This window comes from Macaca thibetana, chromosome 5 (genome assembly GCF_024542745.1).
Source record: "Macaca thibetana thibetana isolate TM-01 chromosome 5, ASM2454274v1, whole genome shotgun sequence".
Lineage (NCBI taxonomy): Eukaryota > Metazoa > Chordata > Mammalia > Primates > Cercopithecidae > Macaca > Macaca thibetana.
In genome coordinates, this window is record NC_065582.1 from 121,398,185 (window position 1) to 121,417,171 (window position 18,987).

At 37.2% G+C, this 18,987-nt stretch overlaps 1 protein-coding gene across 1 annotated transcript in view; it reads right to left on the minus strand.

Moving 5' to 3' along the window:
• Positions 1–602: 602 nt before the first annotated feature.
• The window catches only part of UGT2A3 (UDP glucuronosyltransferase family 2 member A3), a 37,463-nt gene continuing 19,078 nt past the window's right edge, over positions 603–18,987 (minus strand). Inside the window, exons 3-6 of the mRNA XM_050791408.1 lie at positions 5,735–5,866; positions 4,267–4,354; positions 3,658–3,877; positions 603–3,203 (exon numbers count right to left, since the gene is read on the minus strand). Coding sequence (XP_050647365.1) covers positions 2,924–3,203; positions 3,658–3,877; positions 4,267–4,354; positions 5,735–5,866 — 720 coding nt within the window. The 3' untranslated portion in view covers positions 603–2,923. The remainder of the gene's footprint in view (positions 3,204–3,657; positions 3,878–4,266; positions 4,355–5,734; positions 5,867–18,987) is intronic.

Below are 18,987 nucleotides of genomic sequence, written 5' to 3' on the forward strand. Positions count from 1 at the left end.
AAACTGCCACACTGCCTTTATTCCCAGGCTTTCAAAGGCTGGGATTTCTATAAGTGATTTAAGTTCAGTAACAGAAATCAGACCCTTGGGATGTCCCCTGAAGACCCAGAGCATTAGAAGACATTCCACTCTTCTTTCACTCCTGTGGGAAAAGTGATGACTAAGGAATTTTTTCCTATTGTGTAAAGCTGTACTGGCTAGAGAAGGATCTATAGAGAGGATATGGTACAATATTTCTTAGATATTAAAATAAAATTCTTCTTGGCTTTGCTCTTTTCTGGGGTGCTGCAACCTTTTCACCAGTTTCTGGGATTATCACCATGAAAATTTGGTCTGTATGATGTTGTTAAGTCTCTTTCTGCATGGGGGAACACGGACAGGGCATTCCTACTCTGCCACCTTTAAAACATCAACTTTGCCACCACACCATGTGCAAATTTTAAAGACGGTGTGATGAAAATATGGGAATTTGCTCTTATTTGTTAGGTCTAGAAGTGAGAGTCTAGGTAATTATTAAAAATTCCTTTGAGATTTCCTTTGTTTGCAGTAATTGATATAATTTTAAAAACAAAAGATGATGTTACCAGATTTCTGAAACAAGATGAGATCAAATAGCCTTGATTTAGTGACTTTATATCATTTATTTGACCCTTGTCGGATACTTAGAATATGTTATTTAATTTATACACTTTAAAATTTATAACACACACATATAGGATTATAATTTAATTTGTATCTCATCACACTATGCTCAACTTAAAGTGAACACGTTCCAAAGGTTTGTTAATAGATTAATAGTCCAAAATTTAGAATATCTATGCTGGGAGCTTCTCACAGGAATGAGAGAACAAACCTGGGCAGACTCCTGGTAATAAAGTGCTGGTTAAGATAGAACATATTACAACAGTAAGGCCAGTTGGATTCTAATTGGAACTGATCTCAAAAGGCAATGCCAGATTGATGAAGGAGAGTCTTATGAGCAACAGTTCTTGAGAGGCAGAGTGTCCCACGTACTATGAACGTCTAACCTAAAAAGCCTCAGAGTGTTAGCAGGCTTAACTCCAGAAATGGCTTCCTACCTGTCACAGCATGTTAATCAATTGCTGTGCTTAATTGCAGAGAAAAGAAGAGGCTTAAGACAGATATAATCAGCTTTTCTTAGATTATGATAATATTGTAAAAGTCAAAAAACATATTGGTGTAAAACCTTAAGAAACTTTAAAAACATAGTAAATAATTTTATTTACATTTAATTATATACACAGACAAGAAAAATACTTATATTTATTTTTATATCATCATTTAAAAATTGAAGTTAATTTATAGATATACCTTATCAACATCTATAAGAATTTCAAAATTTTAAAAAAGCCAGTTGAGCCAATTTGTTTATTTAATAAATCAAGTCCTTAAATTAAAATTATAAATAGGCATATCACTAAGATTACATGACAGCAAAAAAATGAAAAGATTAACATATTTGCTTATTAGTGTAAAGATTATTAAACTATATTTAATTTTGTGTAGAGCTTTACGTATCAAAATATTTAATACATAATATTGTTTGTTAAGCAGGTTTTCTAATACCTTAAACTTTTATCATGTAAGCAATTATTTGATGAATTTGCAATTCTTAAAGATTGAGACCTGAAAGCAGTTTACTGGTCTTACTTTCAGAGCAAGCATCTCTTTCTTTTTCTACAGGAAATTATACTTTTGATTATAGAGATTAGAATCATGAGTATTCATCATTTTTAAATAATAGACATTTAAATCTTCTTTATTAAGTGTACCATCAAACAAATTTTATAAACTCAGTAATTCAAACCATATATTTCTGGCCGAGTGCGGTGGCTTATGCCTGTAATCGCAGCACTTTGGGAGGCCAAGGCGGGTGGATCACGAGGTCAGGGGTTCAAGACCAGCCTGACCAACTTAGTGAAACCCCGTCTCTACTAAAAATACAAAAAATAGCTGGAGGTGGTGGCGGGCTCCTGTAATCCCAGCTACTCAGGAGGCTGTGGCAGGAGAATTGCTTGAACACGGGAGGCAGAGGTTGCAGTGAGCCGGGATGGTGCCACTGCACTCCAGCCTAGGCGACAGAGTGAGACTCCGTCTCAAAAATAATAATAATAATAATAGTAACAACAACATATATTTCTAATGGTTACTTATCCCATCATAATCTGCTCACCTTGAATATCTTACTGACATTTTCTCCATGTGAGAAAAAAATAGTTTATTTTATTGTTTGAGGGCAATAATGAGAATGATCTTTTTTATCATCAAGAAAACACAAAAAATATTGGTTGAGTGATGGCAGAAATATAGGGCATGACAAGATGTGGTCTATGGAAATATAGCAAACTTTTCCAAGTGTAATGCTGTATCATCATTATTAGCAATTCATTTTCTGAGATCACTGATACTGGGTATGGAGAAGGGCTTATTTAAATTGAAAAAGAAACATCATTATGTTTCTCATAGCAAGCTAATCTCATAGAACACTTACCTGGTTTGTGTGGTTTACTGATTTTTTTTTTTTAATTTTACATGTTTTACTTCTTTACATCCATGTGTTCGGGCACACACCAGGAATCAGCATATTGCATGTCACCCTATCACTTAGGGTTATAGAAGTAATGACATCATGAAAACAGTAATATCAGAAATAGGAAAATTTAGATGTATTCATGTCCTTGTGTCACAAAGTGAGAGAAGAGAGTAAAGACACCTAGGAAAATACAATGAAAGAATAAGATATGCTCATAACTTCATGATCGTGGAATTCTAGGCTTCATAGCTAAGATAAAATATCAGAATAGATAATATGAAAATAGAAAGGTAACGTGTTTTCACTATATTCTTTGTGGCTGGAATTAACAGGATTACACTGTCAGGTCTTTCCTAAATTTGGAAAGATCTATTCCCTCTTTTCTATCTTTCTAGTTTTATTAAAATTTTGACAGGAAAATAAAAAACATCTTGTGAACAAGAATATAGCAGTTGCCACACAGGCCAGAAGGAATGCAATCACATCTATAGAGTGGTGCTGGAACCAGTTGAGGTCGTGGGCAGCTGATCGCAGGTGCTTGGCTCCTTTGTGGCGCATGACAAACTCGATCCAGAAGACTGCTCGATCCAGGGGCTTTACACTTTGATCATGGTGAATTCTTGATAATCTCATAGCATTCTCTTTATAACTGGAAGGCAAAAACACCATAGAACTTAGAAAGTTGTCATTTTGTTTTCGTAAAAGACAGGTAGATAAACCGTAGTATATGTTATGCAAGCCAAAAACTTGGTGAGTAAAAGATTGATTCTGGTTGTGACAAGAACATTGTTGGTTGCATAGCATTAAAGAGATACAGTGGAGAGACTGAAAAAGAGTATATTCTTAACAAAATGGGGTAAAATAAAGATGTGAATAGAAGCTTAGTAAGCCAATTGTTAACTTAAACCTAATATTTCCATGAAGAAACATTGACACTCTATGAACTATACTTTCCAGGACTATCCCAATACAAAGCTGATGAATGACTCAATATTGCAGGGAAAAATCCCTAAAAATGTCTACCAGGGTGATATTTAACATTTTCTGGCATAATGTATAACATAATCAACGTTAGATCAGTCTGTACAAGCAGTAGTACTTACGAGGAATCGGTAATGACTGTTCTCACAGCCCTCAGTAAATCTTCACTTGTCATAGTTTTGAAGTTTATTTCTACAGCTGCTCCTTTGGCCTTCATGTGAGCAATGTTATCAGGCTGATCACCAAAAATGGGAACTCCCACCATAGGGACACCATGGTAAATAGCTTCATAGACCCCATTCATTCCACCATGAGTGATAAAAGCTTTGGTTTGGGGATGACCTAGTATGCAAATTGGATGAGAAATTGTGAATTATTTTATTCTAAAATTTTAAAGTAATTTCAGGACTAAAAATCGAAACTATTAGATAACTCACTGAAGCGTACAGCATTTTCTTTAAAAGGAGTGCACATGGAGCATTGCTACTAAAGATCATTTCTATCTTCAGAAAAAGAGGCATTAATTCCTTTTGCATTTCATGTCACTCTCATTTTAACAATAGAAAGTGTTAATCTATACCATTTTAGTCAATCCTTTAATTATATCTGCTTCAAAAGTGTAAGTAAAATAAAGTTTTATAATTTTAAATCTTTGCTGAATTTGCTTGCTATTTAACATTTATTCATTTTTTCCTCATCTAGTTCATATTTTTACTTTCTCATAGTCCTACCAAGAAGATCATTCTGGGGTATCCAATCATACAGACGAGTATTGGTTCCTAATGTGGATGGTTTTTTTCCTTTGTATCTCCATAACACCTGTGGAAGAAACACATGTATTTCACAGATTAAACCACAGGATATTAGCATTCTAAGGATGTAGATATAGTTATAAATTATAAACTCATTGTACTTCAGGTGATGGTTCCGACAGGGATATGCAGAGGTATCGTGTAAACACTGAAAGATATGGTTGGACGTTTTACAAAGATCTTTAAAAATAATGTGTACCCGTTGCCTATTAAGTATTCTATTATTTTATTACCAATTAAAAATATTTGAGAATGAGAATATCAGTGAATATTTAAAAAATAATTCAGTACTGGCTAATCCTTTTTCATATAAGAATTAAAAATTGTGTAAGTACCTGATCTCTGTGTCATTTTAACTCATGGGACCATTTTACTTCTACCATCAGATTTACAGTTCCCCACAGATATAATTTGCTTTCAATTATGTGTGCATTTTGGATAATCGGGTGTCTTTTCTTCTCTATTTTCTTCCTGGTCTCTTTCTTCTTATATTTAATAGTTTTATTGAAGAGGAATGAGCTAGAAAATTCCATTGTTCCATGATAAATTTTCTTTGGGATTGGACCTTTTTTTTACATAATTTGTATTTGTGGTACACCTATAAAAATTTTGTACACTTGAAAACAAAGGATGGCATAGATATTTCAAACTACTTAACAGATAATTTCATAATTAAAATTATAATATTTCAAATTCCTAATTAGTATACTTGCCTTTATTGAGTTTGATGTATTTTAGCTAAACATAAAATGAAATATCTTTTGGATAGTTTATATATACCACTATCTAAAGTGTGAAATTCTAGAATTACAGTAATAAAGTTAAAATTAGTTGAATATCATAATTACATTACTTAAATAATTAAGTTACTAAAATATAATTGTAATTGACATTTAACTTTTGAAACCTCTAATTATTTAGAAAGACTACATTAATCTGAGCTTTTATTTCTAAGTAAAAGTACCCTGAATACAGTTTTATACACTCAAATATAAGAAGGGATATTCTTGAGATTGATTCTTCTTCACATTTTTTTATATCAGTTTTCCTTTTTCTGGTCCTTTGAAATAATACATGTCAGAATTTTTTTTGTAATAGTTGGCACATGTTTTTAGATTTCAAAACCTAAAATATAAAGTGGGGCTTAATTTATTATTTCTATTTTATTATAAACAAATGACAGTCAAGAGAGTTGTTTCCAGTAACAGCAAGAATCAGTAGGCAAATGATCAATTATGCCCATGTACACTACTATAATGCTTTACAAATTTTGGTACAAATTTTGGTGCCTGTTATACTGAGTGAAAAATGAGATTCAAGACCCAAATAAAGCCGTGCTGTCTCATTATGTGAGTAGCTGCTTATCAGGATTGCAGGTTTTACTGACCTTCTGTGGGATCTGGGCAAGGGCTGAAGCAATGATGTTAGCCTTTTCTTCTGTAACATTTTGAAATAGTGACCCCAGAGAAAACACCACAATACCATCTTCCCCTGAACTCTGGACAAAATTTTCCATTTCCTGAAGATAAAAATTTCTCTGCATTACAGAGGTGTAACATAACAAAGATTAAAATAAAGGTTGCTTACACTTCTAAAATAAAGACTTGAGAAATTATTAATGTGTAGTTATATTCTGTCCCTATATGCTGATGCACAGAACCACCTAGTCTCTTTATAGGAAAGTGTATGTATAAAACATATGGCTTAAAATATAATCATTCATTACTAGAAAAGGCACACAACCAAAATATATACAAAAAGTTTCAGTGATAAGAGTACATTTCTTTTCATGTCCATGTCATGTAGACACAAAATCCTAAAAACTAAATAATTTGCTAAAATATAAAATTATTATTTGAGGAATGACATCAGCAAGATGGTGGAATAGAAGACCTCCAGCATCAGTGCCTCTTAAAAATACAACTAGCAAATACTGAAATACAAAAATTCCACTCTGAAAGCATCAGAGCTCAGGAGAAAAATGAAAAATCTTATGGGTTCATTGAAATTTAAAAATCCATGAGCAGAAAGAAGAAAGTTCATTTGTGCTGCATCAACCCATTCTCCAAACCAAAATAGCACCACTCACAGAAAACTTCTCTGTACCTGCAATTACACAGGTGGAAGAAAATAATTGCAGGTGGACATTCAATCCCCATATCAGTGTGTGAATCATTGTGAGAAGCCTTCTTTGTTCCATCCCATAGGAGGTATTAAGAGTGTCAGAAAGCCTGAACCACCTGGGTTGAATTGGAAGCAAAAAGCAGAAGCACTGATCATAGAAAATGGCAAACAGATCAAGGCAGAAGCTTTGCGGTCCTATCAGCAGTGAATTCACACTGAGAGGGGCTAGGCAGCACTACAATAGTACAGGAGGCACAATCCAAGGGAAGGCTAGAGTCTTTGGTTAGATTTTACAAATATTCCAGGTGATCATACAGAGCCTTTTTCTGACCCAGAAACAACTATCAGGCCAGTAACTAAGTTCCAGTTATTTCTTAAGCCTTCCCCAACCCAGACATTACTACAGGTTTGGGTTTAAGTTCTGGCACAGCATTATGTTTTCATGGTAATGATAAGTCTTCCCCAGACAGGAAAACAACAGCATGGAAGAGATTTAGCTCTAGTGCACTATTTAGGTTCTGCTATCAACTATAAGCTCTCCTCAGAAGAGAAAGAATCCTTAGGGCACTGATTCAGCTCTGATATTAAATAGTAAAGTTTTAACACCACTGCATAACACCTTAAAAAGCTGAATCAGATGGCTATCTTTTTAAACATGCAGATATTAATGTAAAGAGCAAGCATTGTTAAACAACAGCAACAAAAAAAGCTGGGAAATATGAACATCTCCAAAAGAACCCAATCAAGTTTCAATAATGCACCAAAAGATTTGAAGATGCTTAAATATCTGACAACAAATTCACAATAAATCTCTTTGACAAGTTCAGTAATCACATAAACTGTAAACAAAAAACTAAGCTAAATAAACTTGGAAAATAATGCAGACACAATATTAGGCATTTGAGAAAGAAATCATAATAATAAAAAAATGAAATCCTTGAAATGCAGGATAAAATTGTTAAATTGAAAAACTAATTAGAAAACTCCAACAGCAGACTTGATCAAACAGGAAAGAATCAGTAAGGTCAAAGAAAGAAAACATGTAATTACCTAATCAGAGGAATAAAAAGAAAAAAGACATAGTGGCAGCCACAGAACTTATATGACACTGTGAAGGGAACGACTTCCACATAATATAAGTTTCCAACGGATATGAGATAGAAAAGAAAGGACTAGAAAACCAACTCAAGATAACAAGGACTCAACATTTTCCAAATTTGGAGAAAGACAATACTTATCTGGGAACAGTTAGCTTAGACATCACCAAACAAATTCAACCCAGAAAGTAATTTCCAGAGGCAGATTATAATCAAATTACCAAAAATCAAAGAACAAAAACAATACTGAAAGCAGAAGGAGAGACAAAAACAAAACAAAACAACAACAACAACAACAACAAAACATAACACATTCAATAGTGTTCCAAAACTGTTTTCAGTGAATTTCTCAGCAAAAATAAAATAAAAACCATGTAGGCAAGAAGAGAGTGGGATAATATAGTCAAAATGCTGAAGTAAACAAAAATTTGAAAAGCCTTTAATCCAAGAATACTATACTCATCAAAACATGCCTTCATGTATGAGGAAGAGATAAAGATTTTTCAATGCAAGTAAAAGCTAAGAGAATTCACCAACACCAAACCTCTCTTAAAAGAAATGCAAAGGATATTTTTCACTCTAAAGGAAAAGGACACTAACAGATAACAAATAAAATATAAAAAGTAACTTGTAAATGTAAATACATAGACAAAGTCAGAATACTCTAATGCTCTAACTGATATTTAGTATAAAAGTATAAATGAAAACTAATAAAGGTAATAACTACAATAATTAAGAGATAGACAACATAGAAAGATGTAAATTGAGACATGAAAAAGTCCAGCAATTGGGTAAATATTGTGAAAATGCAGTTTAATTTTTTTCTTTCGAATTAAAGTTGTAATTTATGTAAAATAACCTCTTATAACTATAAAGTGTTTCCGTAGCCTCCTGGTAACCTCAAAGCAAAAACCTATAATAGATACAGTAAAATTACCTAAATGGAATTAAAACATACTACTAGAGAAAGTTACTTGACCTCAAAGGAACACAGTAAGAGAAGGGAGTAAAGGACAAAATAATCTGAAAACAGCCAGAGAAAAATTTTAAAAATGGCAGTATTAAATCTTTAATTGTTAATAATATTCTTAAATGTAAATGGATTAAATTCTTCAATTAACATATATAGAAATGGCTAAATGGATAAAATAAAAATACCCAACTATATTTTTCCTATAAGAAAATTACTATACCTATAAAAATATGCATAAACTAAAAGTAAAGAAGTAGAAAAAGGTATTTAATTCCAGTGGAAAAGAAAAATAAACATTAAAAAAAAGCAGGAGTAGCTATTATTATATCAGATTTAATAGACTTTAAGTCAAGAATGATTTTTAAAAAGACAAAGCCGTTACATAATGATAAAGGGTTAATATTGCAGCAGAATATAACAATTGTAAACATGTGTGTCTCTCATGCCAGGGAAAATATATAACAAATATTAATAGACCTAAAGAGTGAGATAAGCTGTAATACAAAAATAGTAGACTAACTAAAAACCCTAATTACAGCAACAAACAGATAATCAAGACAGAAAATCAACAGAACAACATAGGAGTTAAACTGCACTCTAGACAAAATATAGGAGTTAAACTGCACTCTAGACAAAATAAAACTAACATACATTTACAGAAAATGCCACTCAAAAACTGCAGAATACATATTCTTCTCAACAGCACACAGAACATTTTCTGTCAGATTACAAAAGAGAAAGCACATATTAAAAAGTTAAATCATCTCATATAATTTTTATAATCACAGTGAAAAAAGATAAAATCAATAAAAGAAGGAATATTATAAACTGTACAACTACGTGGAAATTAAACAGTATGTTCATGAATGATCAATGAGTACATGAACAAATTTAAAAGTAAATTTAAACATTTTCTTGAGACAAAACTGGCAGCATAATATAGCAAGATGAATAGATACAGCAAAATCAGTTCTAAGAGGAACGTCTACGACAATGAACACACGCATCAAAAAAGTAATAAGATTTCAAAAAAACAATTTATGATAACATCTCAAGGAATTAGAAAAACAAGAACAAGGAAACTCAAAATTTTTAGGAAAACAAGATATTTAACAAAGGTTACAGGAGAAATAAATGAAATAGAAATAAAATACAATATAGAAAATCAGCAAAATATTGAGTTAGTTGTTTGAAGAGATAAAATTGACAAGACTTTAGCAAGGTAACTGAAAACAGGACAAAACAAAACATAACAAACCAGAAAATACTCAAATAAAATGGGAGATTACAAAGAGAAAAAGGAAATCAGGCAGATGGGCTCACATCTATAATCCCGGCATTTTTGGAGACAGAGGCTGAAGAATCATTCGAGGTCCAAAGTTTGAAAATAGCTTAGTAAGAACCCATATCTGCAAAATTTGAAATAAATTAGCCAGGCTTGGTGGTGTATGCCTGTCTCAGCTACTCAGGAATTTGAGGTAGAAGGATTGCTTAAACCCAGGAGTTTGGGCTTCATTGAGCTATAATACGGTCACCACATTCCAGCATGGGAGACAAAGTGACACTTCATCTCTAAAATCTTAAAGATTCTTTAAAAAAAGGAAAAAAAAAAAAAATTGACACTAGAAATAAAAAGGACTATAAGAGGCTACTATGGACAAATATATGCCAAAAACTGGAAAAATCTAGGAAAATAAACAAATTACTGGACACATACAGTAAAATAGGACTGGATTATGAAGAAATAAAAACAAGGAGAGATAAATAATGAGGAAGAAGTTTAAAGCAATAGTAAAGTCTCATTTAAAAAGTCAGTGCGCTAAGGTCTTCCCTATGAAATTCAGCCAAATTTAAAGAATAAATAATATCAATTTTTCTCACTCTTCCAAACCATCAAAAAGGCAAAAATACTTCAGTATCATATTGTGAGGCTAGTATTACCCTGATCCCACACTAGACAAGGAGATGTGTGTGTGTGTGTGTGTATACATATAAAATATATATTTAATACATAATTAAATAGATATTTAATATATATTATATATGTATGCCATACATGTATAGGCCTATATTAACATATATATATATATATGCCAATATACCTGATGAATAAAGATGCAAAAGTCATCAACAAACTACTAGCCCACCAAATCCAACAGCGTATTAAAAAGATTACACAATATGATCAACTGGAATTTATCCCAGGGATGCCAGGATGATTCAACATATGCAAGTCAATAAATGTAATGCACCACATCAACAGAATGAAGGAAAAAAAATATAGGTAGATAGAAAGATGATAGATAGATGATAGATAGAGAAAAGTCATTTAATAAAATATCAATATTTATTCAGGATAAAAATTCTCAAAACATTAAGTTTCTAACAAATGCATACATAGAACAATGAAGCCCAGACATGGTAAACACACAGCTACCATCATATTGAGTGGGGAAAAGTAGAATGGTTTTCTTTTACCTAAGATCTGGAACATGACAAAGATGCACACATTTACCACTCTTATCCAACCTAATACTTGAATGTCTAGCCAGAGTAATTAACCAAGAAAAGAAATAAAGGACATAAAAATTGGAAAGGAAGAAATAAAATGGCTCCTTCTTGCAGATGACATGACCTTATGTAGAGAGAAACCTAAAGGCTTCATGAAAACAACACTTATGATTGATAAACAAATTCAGTAAACTTTTATAATACAAAATTATAATCCATAAATTGGTATTGTTCTGTATGCAAAGAGCTAACTATTTGCAAAAATTTAGAAAACCAATTTCATTCAATAGAGCTACAGAAAATAAAACCCCCAAGAATATGTTTAATGAAGGAGGCATAACATATCTACAATGAAAACTATAAAACAAGGATGAAAGAAATTTAAGAAGACACAAATACTTGGAAAGATATGTCACATTCTTGAATTGGAAGAATTTGTATTATTAAAATGTACATACTGCCGAAAGGAAACTGCAGATTCTTAACAACCTCTATCAGAATACCATGACATTCTAAGCAGAAATAGGAAAACACATTACATTTGTACAGAACTACAAAAGACCAAGGCCAAAGCAACTTTGATCTAAAAGACAAAACTGGAGGCATCACACTACCTGACTTCAAAATATATCACTTAGAGGGCTTCCATTTGAAGATGGCTAAATAAGAACAGCTCTGGTCATCAGCTCACACTATGATTGATGCAGAAAGCAGGTGATTTCTGCATTTCCAACTGAGGTACCTGGCTTATCTCATTGGGACTAGTTGGACAGAGGTTGCAGCCCAAGGAAGGTGAGCTTAAGCAGGGTGGTGTGCAGCCCAAGGAAGGTGAGCTGAAGTGCAAGGGGTCAGGGTATTTCCCTTTCCTGGACAAAGGAAGCCATCACAGACTGTACCTGATAAAATGGAATACTCCTGCTCAACTACTGCATTTCTCCCACAGTCTTAGCAAATGGCAGACCAGGAAATTCTCTCCTGTGCCTGACTTGGCAGGTCCCACACACACAGAGCCTTGCTCACTGCTAGTGCAGCAATCTGAGAGTGACCTGAGAGGTGGCAGCCTGGTGTTGGGAGGGCATCTGCCATTGCTGAGGCTTGAGTAAGTAAACAAAGTGGTCAAGAAGCTCAAACTGGACAGAGTCCATTGCAACTCAGCAAGGCCTACTGTCTCTATAGACTCTACCTCTTTGGGCAGGGCATAGCTGAACAAAAGGCAGCAGACTACTTCTGCAAGGTTAAACATCCCTGCCTGACAGCTCTGAAGTGAGCAGTGGTTCCCCCAGTATGGCGGTTGAGCTCTGAGAATGGACAGACTGTCTCCTCAAGTGGGTCCCTGATCCCTGTGTAGCCTATCAGGGAAGCACCTCCCAGTAGGGCCGACAGACACCTCATACGGGTGGGTGCCCCTCTGGGAGGAAGCTTCCAGAGGAAGAATCAGGCAGCAATATTTGCTGTTCGGCAGTATTTGCTGTTCTGCAGCCTCTGCTGTTGACACCAGGAAAACAGGGTCTGGAGTGGACCTCCAGCAAACTCCAACAGACTTGCAGCTGAGGGACCTGACTATTAGAAGGAAAACTAACAAACAGAAAGGAATAGCATCAACATCTACAAAAAGGACATCCACATCAAAACCCCGTCTGTAGGTCACCAACATCAAAGACCAAAGGTAGATAAAACCACAAAGATGGGGAGAAACCAGAGCAGAAAAACTGAATGTTCTAAAAACCAGAGTGCTGCTTCTCCTCCAAAGGGTTGCAACTCTTCACCAGCAATGGAGCAAAGCTGGAAGGAGAATGACTTTGATGACTTGACAGAAGTAGGCTTCAGAAGGTCTGTAATAGCAAACTTCTCCAAGCTAAAGGAGCATATTCTAACCCATTGCAAAGAAGCTAAAAGCATTGAGAAAATGTTAGACGAATGGCTAAGTAGAATAAACAGTGTAGAGAAGACCTTAAATGACCTGGTGGAGCTGAAAACTATGGCATGATAACTTTGTGACGCATGCACAAGCTTCAATAGCCAATTTGATCAATTGGAAAATAGGATATCAGTGATTGAACATCAAATTAATGACATAAAGCAAGAAGACAAGTTTAGGGAAAAAAGTGTAAAAAGAAAGAAACAAAGCCTCCAAGAAATATGGGACTATGTAAAAAGACCAGATCTATGTTTGATTGGCATACCTTAAAGTGATGGAGAAAATGGAACCAAGTTAGGAAACACTCTTCAGGATATTATCCAAGAGAAATCTCCCAACATAACAAAGCAGGCCAACATTCAAATTCAGGAAATACAGAGAACACCGCAAAGATAATCCTTGAGAAGACCAACCCCAAGACAAATAATTGTCAGATTCACCAAGGTTGAAATGAAGAAAAAAAAATGCTAAGCGTAACCAGAAAGAAAGGTCAGGTTACCGACAAAGGAAAGCCCATCAGACAAAGAGCAGATCTCTCAGCAGAAACCCTACAAGCCTGAAGAGAGTGGGGGCCAATATTCAACATTCTTAAAGAAAATAATTTTCAACCCAGAATCAGATATCCAGCCAAACTAAACTTCATAAGTGAAGGAAAAATGAAATCCTCTACAGACAAGCAAATGCTGAGAGATTTTGTCACCACCAAGCCTGCCTTACAAGAGACCCTGAAGGAAGCACTTAACATGGAAAAGAGCAATTGGTACCAGCCACTGCAAAAACATGCCAAATTGTAAAGACAAGAAATGCTATGAAGAAACTGCATCAAGGGGGCGGAGCAAGATGGCCAATAGGAACAGCTCCAGTCTCCAGCTCCCAGCGTGAGCGACACAGAAGACAGGTGATTTCTGCATTATCAACTGAGGTACTGAGCTCATCTTACTCGGGAGTGCCGGACAATCGGTGCTGGTCAGCTGTTGCAGCCCGACCAGCAAGAGCTGAAGCAGGGCGAGGCATCGCCTCATCTGAGAAGCACAAAGGGGAAGGGAATCCCTTTTCCCAGCCAGGGGAACAGAGACACACAACACCTGGAAAATCGGGTAACTCCCACCCCAATACTGCACTTTAAGCAATCGGGCACACCAGGAGATTATATCCCACACCTGGCCAGGAGGGTCCCACACCCAGGGAGCCTTCCTCATTGCTAGCACAGCAGTCTGCGATCTAACTGCAAGGCAGCAGCTAGGCTGGGGGAGGGGCACCGCCATTGCTGAGGCTTAAGTAGGTAACAAAGCCCTGGGAAGATCCAACTGGGTGGAGCTCACAGCAGCTCAAGGAGGCCTGCCAGTCTCTGTAGACTCCACCTCTGGGGACAGGGCACAGCTAAACAACAACAACAACAACAACAACAAAAGCAGCAGAAACCTCTGCAGATGCAAGCAACTCTGTCTGACAGCTTTAAAGAGAGCGGTGGATCTCCCAACACGGAGGTTGAGATCTGAGAACGGACAGACCGCCTGCTCAAGTGGGTCCCTGACCTCTGAGTAGACTAACTGGGAGACATCCTCCATTAGGGGCAGACCGACACCCCACACCTCACAGGGTGGAGTACACCCCTGAGAGGAAGCATCCAACGCAAGAACCAGACAGGTACACTCGCTGTTCAGCAGTATTCTATCTTCTGCAGTCTCTGCTGCTGATACCCAGGCAAACAGGGTCTGGAGTGGACCTCAAGCAATCTCCAACAGACCTACAGCTGAGGGTCCTGACAGTTAGAAGGAAAACCAACAAACAGGAAGGACACCCACACCAAAACCCCATCAGTACGTCACCATCATCAAAGACCACAGGCAGATAAAACCACAAAGATGGGGAAAAAGCAGGGCAGAAAAGCTGGAAATTCAAAAAATAAGAGAGCATCTCCCCCTCCAAAGGAACGCAGCTCATCGCCAGCAACAGATCAAAGCTGGATGGAGAATGACTTTGATGAGATGAGAGAAGAAAACTTCAGTCCATCAAACTTCTCAGAGCTAAAGGAGGAATTACGTACCCAGAGCAAAGAAACTAAAACTCTTGAAAAAAGAGTGGAAGAATTGAAAACCAGAATAATTAATGCAGAGAAGGCCATAAACGAATAGACAGAGATGAAAACCATAACACGAGAAATACGTGACAAATGCACAAGTTTCAGTAACCAACTCGATCAACTGGAAGAAAGAGTATCAGCAATTCAGGATCAAATGAATGAAATGAAGCCAGAAGAGAAATCTAAAGAAAAAAGAAGAAAAAGAAATGAACAAAGCCTGCAAGAAGTATGGGATTATGTAAAAAGACCAAATCTACGTCTGATTGGGGTGCCTGAAATTGAGGAGGAAAATGGAACTAAGGTGGAAAACACTCTTCAGGATATCATCCAGGAGAACTTCCCCAACCTAGTAGGGCAAGTCAACATTCAAATTCAGGAAATACAGAGAATGCCACAAAGATATTCCTCGAGTAGAGCAACTCCAAGACAAATAATTGCCAGATTCACCAAAGTTGAAATGAAGGAAAAAATCTTAAGGGCAGCCAGAGAGAAAGGTCGGGTTACCCACAAAGGGAAGCCCATCAGACTAACAGCAGATCTCTCGGCAGGAACTCTACAAGCCAGAAGAGAGTGGGGGTCAATATTCAACATTCTTAAAGAAAAGAATTTTAGGCGGAGCAAGATGGCCGAATAGGAACAGCTCCAGTCTCCAACTCCCAGTGCGAGCGACACAGAAGACCGGTGATTTCTGCATTTTCAACTGAGGTACTGGGTTCATCTCACTGGGGAGTGCCGGACGATCGGTGCTGGTCAGCTGCTGCAGCCCGACCAGCGAGAGCTGAAGCAGGGCGAGGCATTGCCTCACCTGGGAAGCGCAAGGGGGAAGGGAATCCCTTTTCCTAGCCAGGGGAACTGAGACACACAACACCTGGAAAATCGGGTAACTCCCATCCCAATACTGCACTTTAAGCAAACAGGCACACCAGGAGATCATATCCCACACCTGGCCGGGAGGGTCCCACACCCACGGAGCCTCCCTCATTGCTAGCACAGCAGTCTGTGATCTACCGGCAAGGCAGCAGCGAGGCTGGGGGGGGAAGGGCACCCGCCATTGCTGAGGCTTAAGTAGGTAAACAAAGCCACTGGGAAGCTCGAACTGGGTGGAGTTCACAGCAGCTCAAGGAAACCTGCCTGTCTCTGTAGACTCCACCTCTGGGGACAGGGCAATAACAATCGCAGCCGAAACCTCTGTAGACACATTCAACTCTGTCTGACAGCTTTGAAGAGAGCAGTGGATCTCCCAACACGGAGGCTGAGATCTGAGAAGGGACAGACTCCCTGCTCTAGTGGGTCCCTGACCCCTGAGTAGCCTAACTGGGAGACATCCCCCACTAGGGGCAGTCTGACACCCCACACCTCACAAGGTGTAGTACACCCCTGAGAGGAAGCTTCCAAAGCAAGAATCAGACAGGTACACTCACTGTTCAGAAATATTCTATCTTCTGCAGCCTCTGCGGCTGATACCCAGGCAAACAGGGTCTGGAGTGGACCTCAAGCAATCTCCAACAGACCTACAGCTGAGGGTCCTGACTGTTAAAAGGAAAACTATCAAACAGGAAGGACACCTACACCAAAACCCCATCAGTACGTCACCATCATCAAAGACCAGAGGCAGATAAAACCACAAAGATGGGGAAAAAGCAGGGCAGAAAAGCGGGAAATTCAAAAAATAAGAGCACATCTCTCCCGGCAAAGGAGCGCAGCTCATCGCCAGCAATGGATCAAAGCTGGATGGAGAATGACTTTGACGAGATGAGAGAAGAAGGCTTCAGTCCATCAAATTTCTCAGAGCTAAAGGAGGAATTACGTACCCAGTGCAAAGAAACTAAAAATCTTGAAAAAAAAGTGGAAGAATTGATGGCTAGAGTAATTAATGCAGAGAAGGTCATAAACGAAATGAGAGAGATGAAAACCATGACACGAGAAATACGTGACAAATGCACAAGTTTCAGTAACCGACTTGATCAACTGGAAGAAAGCGTATCTGTGATTGAGGATCAAATGAATGAAATGAAGAGAGAAGAGAAACCAAAAGAAAAAAGAAGAAAAAGAAATGAACAAAGCCTGCAAGAAGTATGGGATTATGTAAAAAGACCAAATCTACGTCTGATTGGGGTGCCTGAAAGTGAGGGGGAAAATGGAACCAAGTTGGAAAACACTCTTCAGGATATCATCCAGGAGAACTTCCCCAACCTAGTACGGCAGGCAAACATTCAAATCCAGGAAATACAGAGAACGCCACAAAGATACTCCTCGAGAAGAGCAACTCCAAGACACATAATTGCCAGATTCACCAAAGTTGAAATGAAGGAAAAAATCTAAGGGCAGCCAGAGAGAAAGGTCGGGTTACCCACAAAGGGAAGCCCATCAGACTAACAGCAGATTTCTCGGCAGAAACTCTCCAAGCCAGAAGAGAGTGGGAGCCAATATTCAACATTCTTAAAGAAAAGAATTTTCAACCCAGAATTTCATATCCAGCCAAACTAAGTTTCATAAGTGAAGGAGAAATAAAATCCTTTACAGATAAGCAAATGCTTAGAGATTTTGTCACCCTGAGGCCTGCCTTACAAGAGACCCTGAAGGAAGCACTAAACATGGAAAGGAACAACCGGTACCAGCCATTGCAAACACATGCCAAAATGTAAAGACCATCGAGGCTAGGAAGAAACTGCATCAACTAACGAGCAAAATAACCAGTTAATATCATAATGGCAGGATCAAGTTCACACATAACAATCTTAACCTTAAATGTAAATGGACTAAATGCTCCAATTAAAAGACACAGACTGGCAAACTGGATAAAGAGTCAAGACCCATCAGTCTTCTGTATTCAGGAGACCCATCTCACACCCAGAGACATACATAGGCTCAAAATAAAGGGATGGAGGAAGATTTACCAAGCAAATGGAGAACAAAAAAAAGCGGGGGTTGCAATACTAGTCTCTGATAAAACAGACTTTAAACCATCAAAGATCAAAAGAGACAAAGAAGGCCATTACATAATGGTAAAGGGATCAATTCAACAGGAAGAGCTAACTATCCTAAATAGAGCACCCAGATTCATAAAGCAAGTCCTTAGAGACTTACAAAGAGACTTAGACTCCCATACAATAATAATGGGAGACTTCAACACTCCACTGTCAACATTAGACAGATCAACGAGACAGAAAGTTAACAAGGATATCCAGGAATTGAACTAATCTCTGCAGCAAGCAGACCTAATAGACATCTATAGAACTCTCCACCCCAAATCAACAGAATATACATTCTTCTCAGCACCACATCGTACTTACTCCAAAATTGACCATGTAATTGGAAGTAAACCACTCCTCAGCAAATGTACAAGAACAGAAATTATAACAAACTGTCTCTCAGACCACAGTGCAATCAAACTAGAACTCAGGACTAAGAAACTCAATCAAAACCGCTCAACTACATGGAAACTGAACAACCTGCTCCTGAATGACTACTGTATACATAACGAAATGAAGGCAGAAATAAAGATGTTCTTTGAAACCAATGAGAACAAAGATACAACATACCAGAATCTCTGGGACACATTTAAAGCAGTGTGTAGAGGGAAATTTATAGCACTAAATGCCCACAAGAGAAAGCAGGAAAGATCTAAAATTGACACTCTAACATCGCAATTAATAGAACTAGAGAAGCAAGAGCAAACACATTCGAAAGCTAGCAGAAGGCAAGAAATAACTAAGATCAGAGCAGAACTGAAGGAGATAGAGACACAGAAAACTCTCCAAAAAATCAATGAATCCAGGAGTTGGTTTTTTGAAAAGATCAACAAAATTGACAGACCACTAGCAAGACAAATAAAGAAGAAAAGAGAGAAGAATCAAATCGACGCAATTAAAAATGATAAAGGGGATATCACCACCGACCCCACAGAAATACAAACTACCATCAGAGAATACTA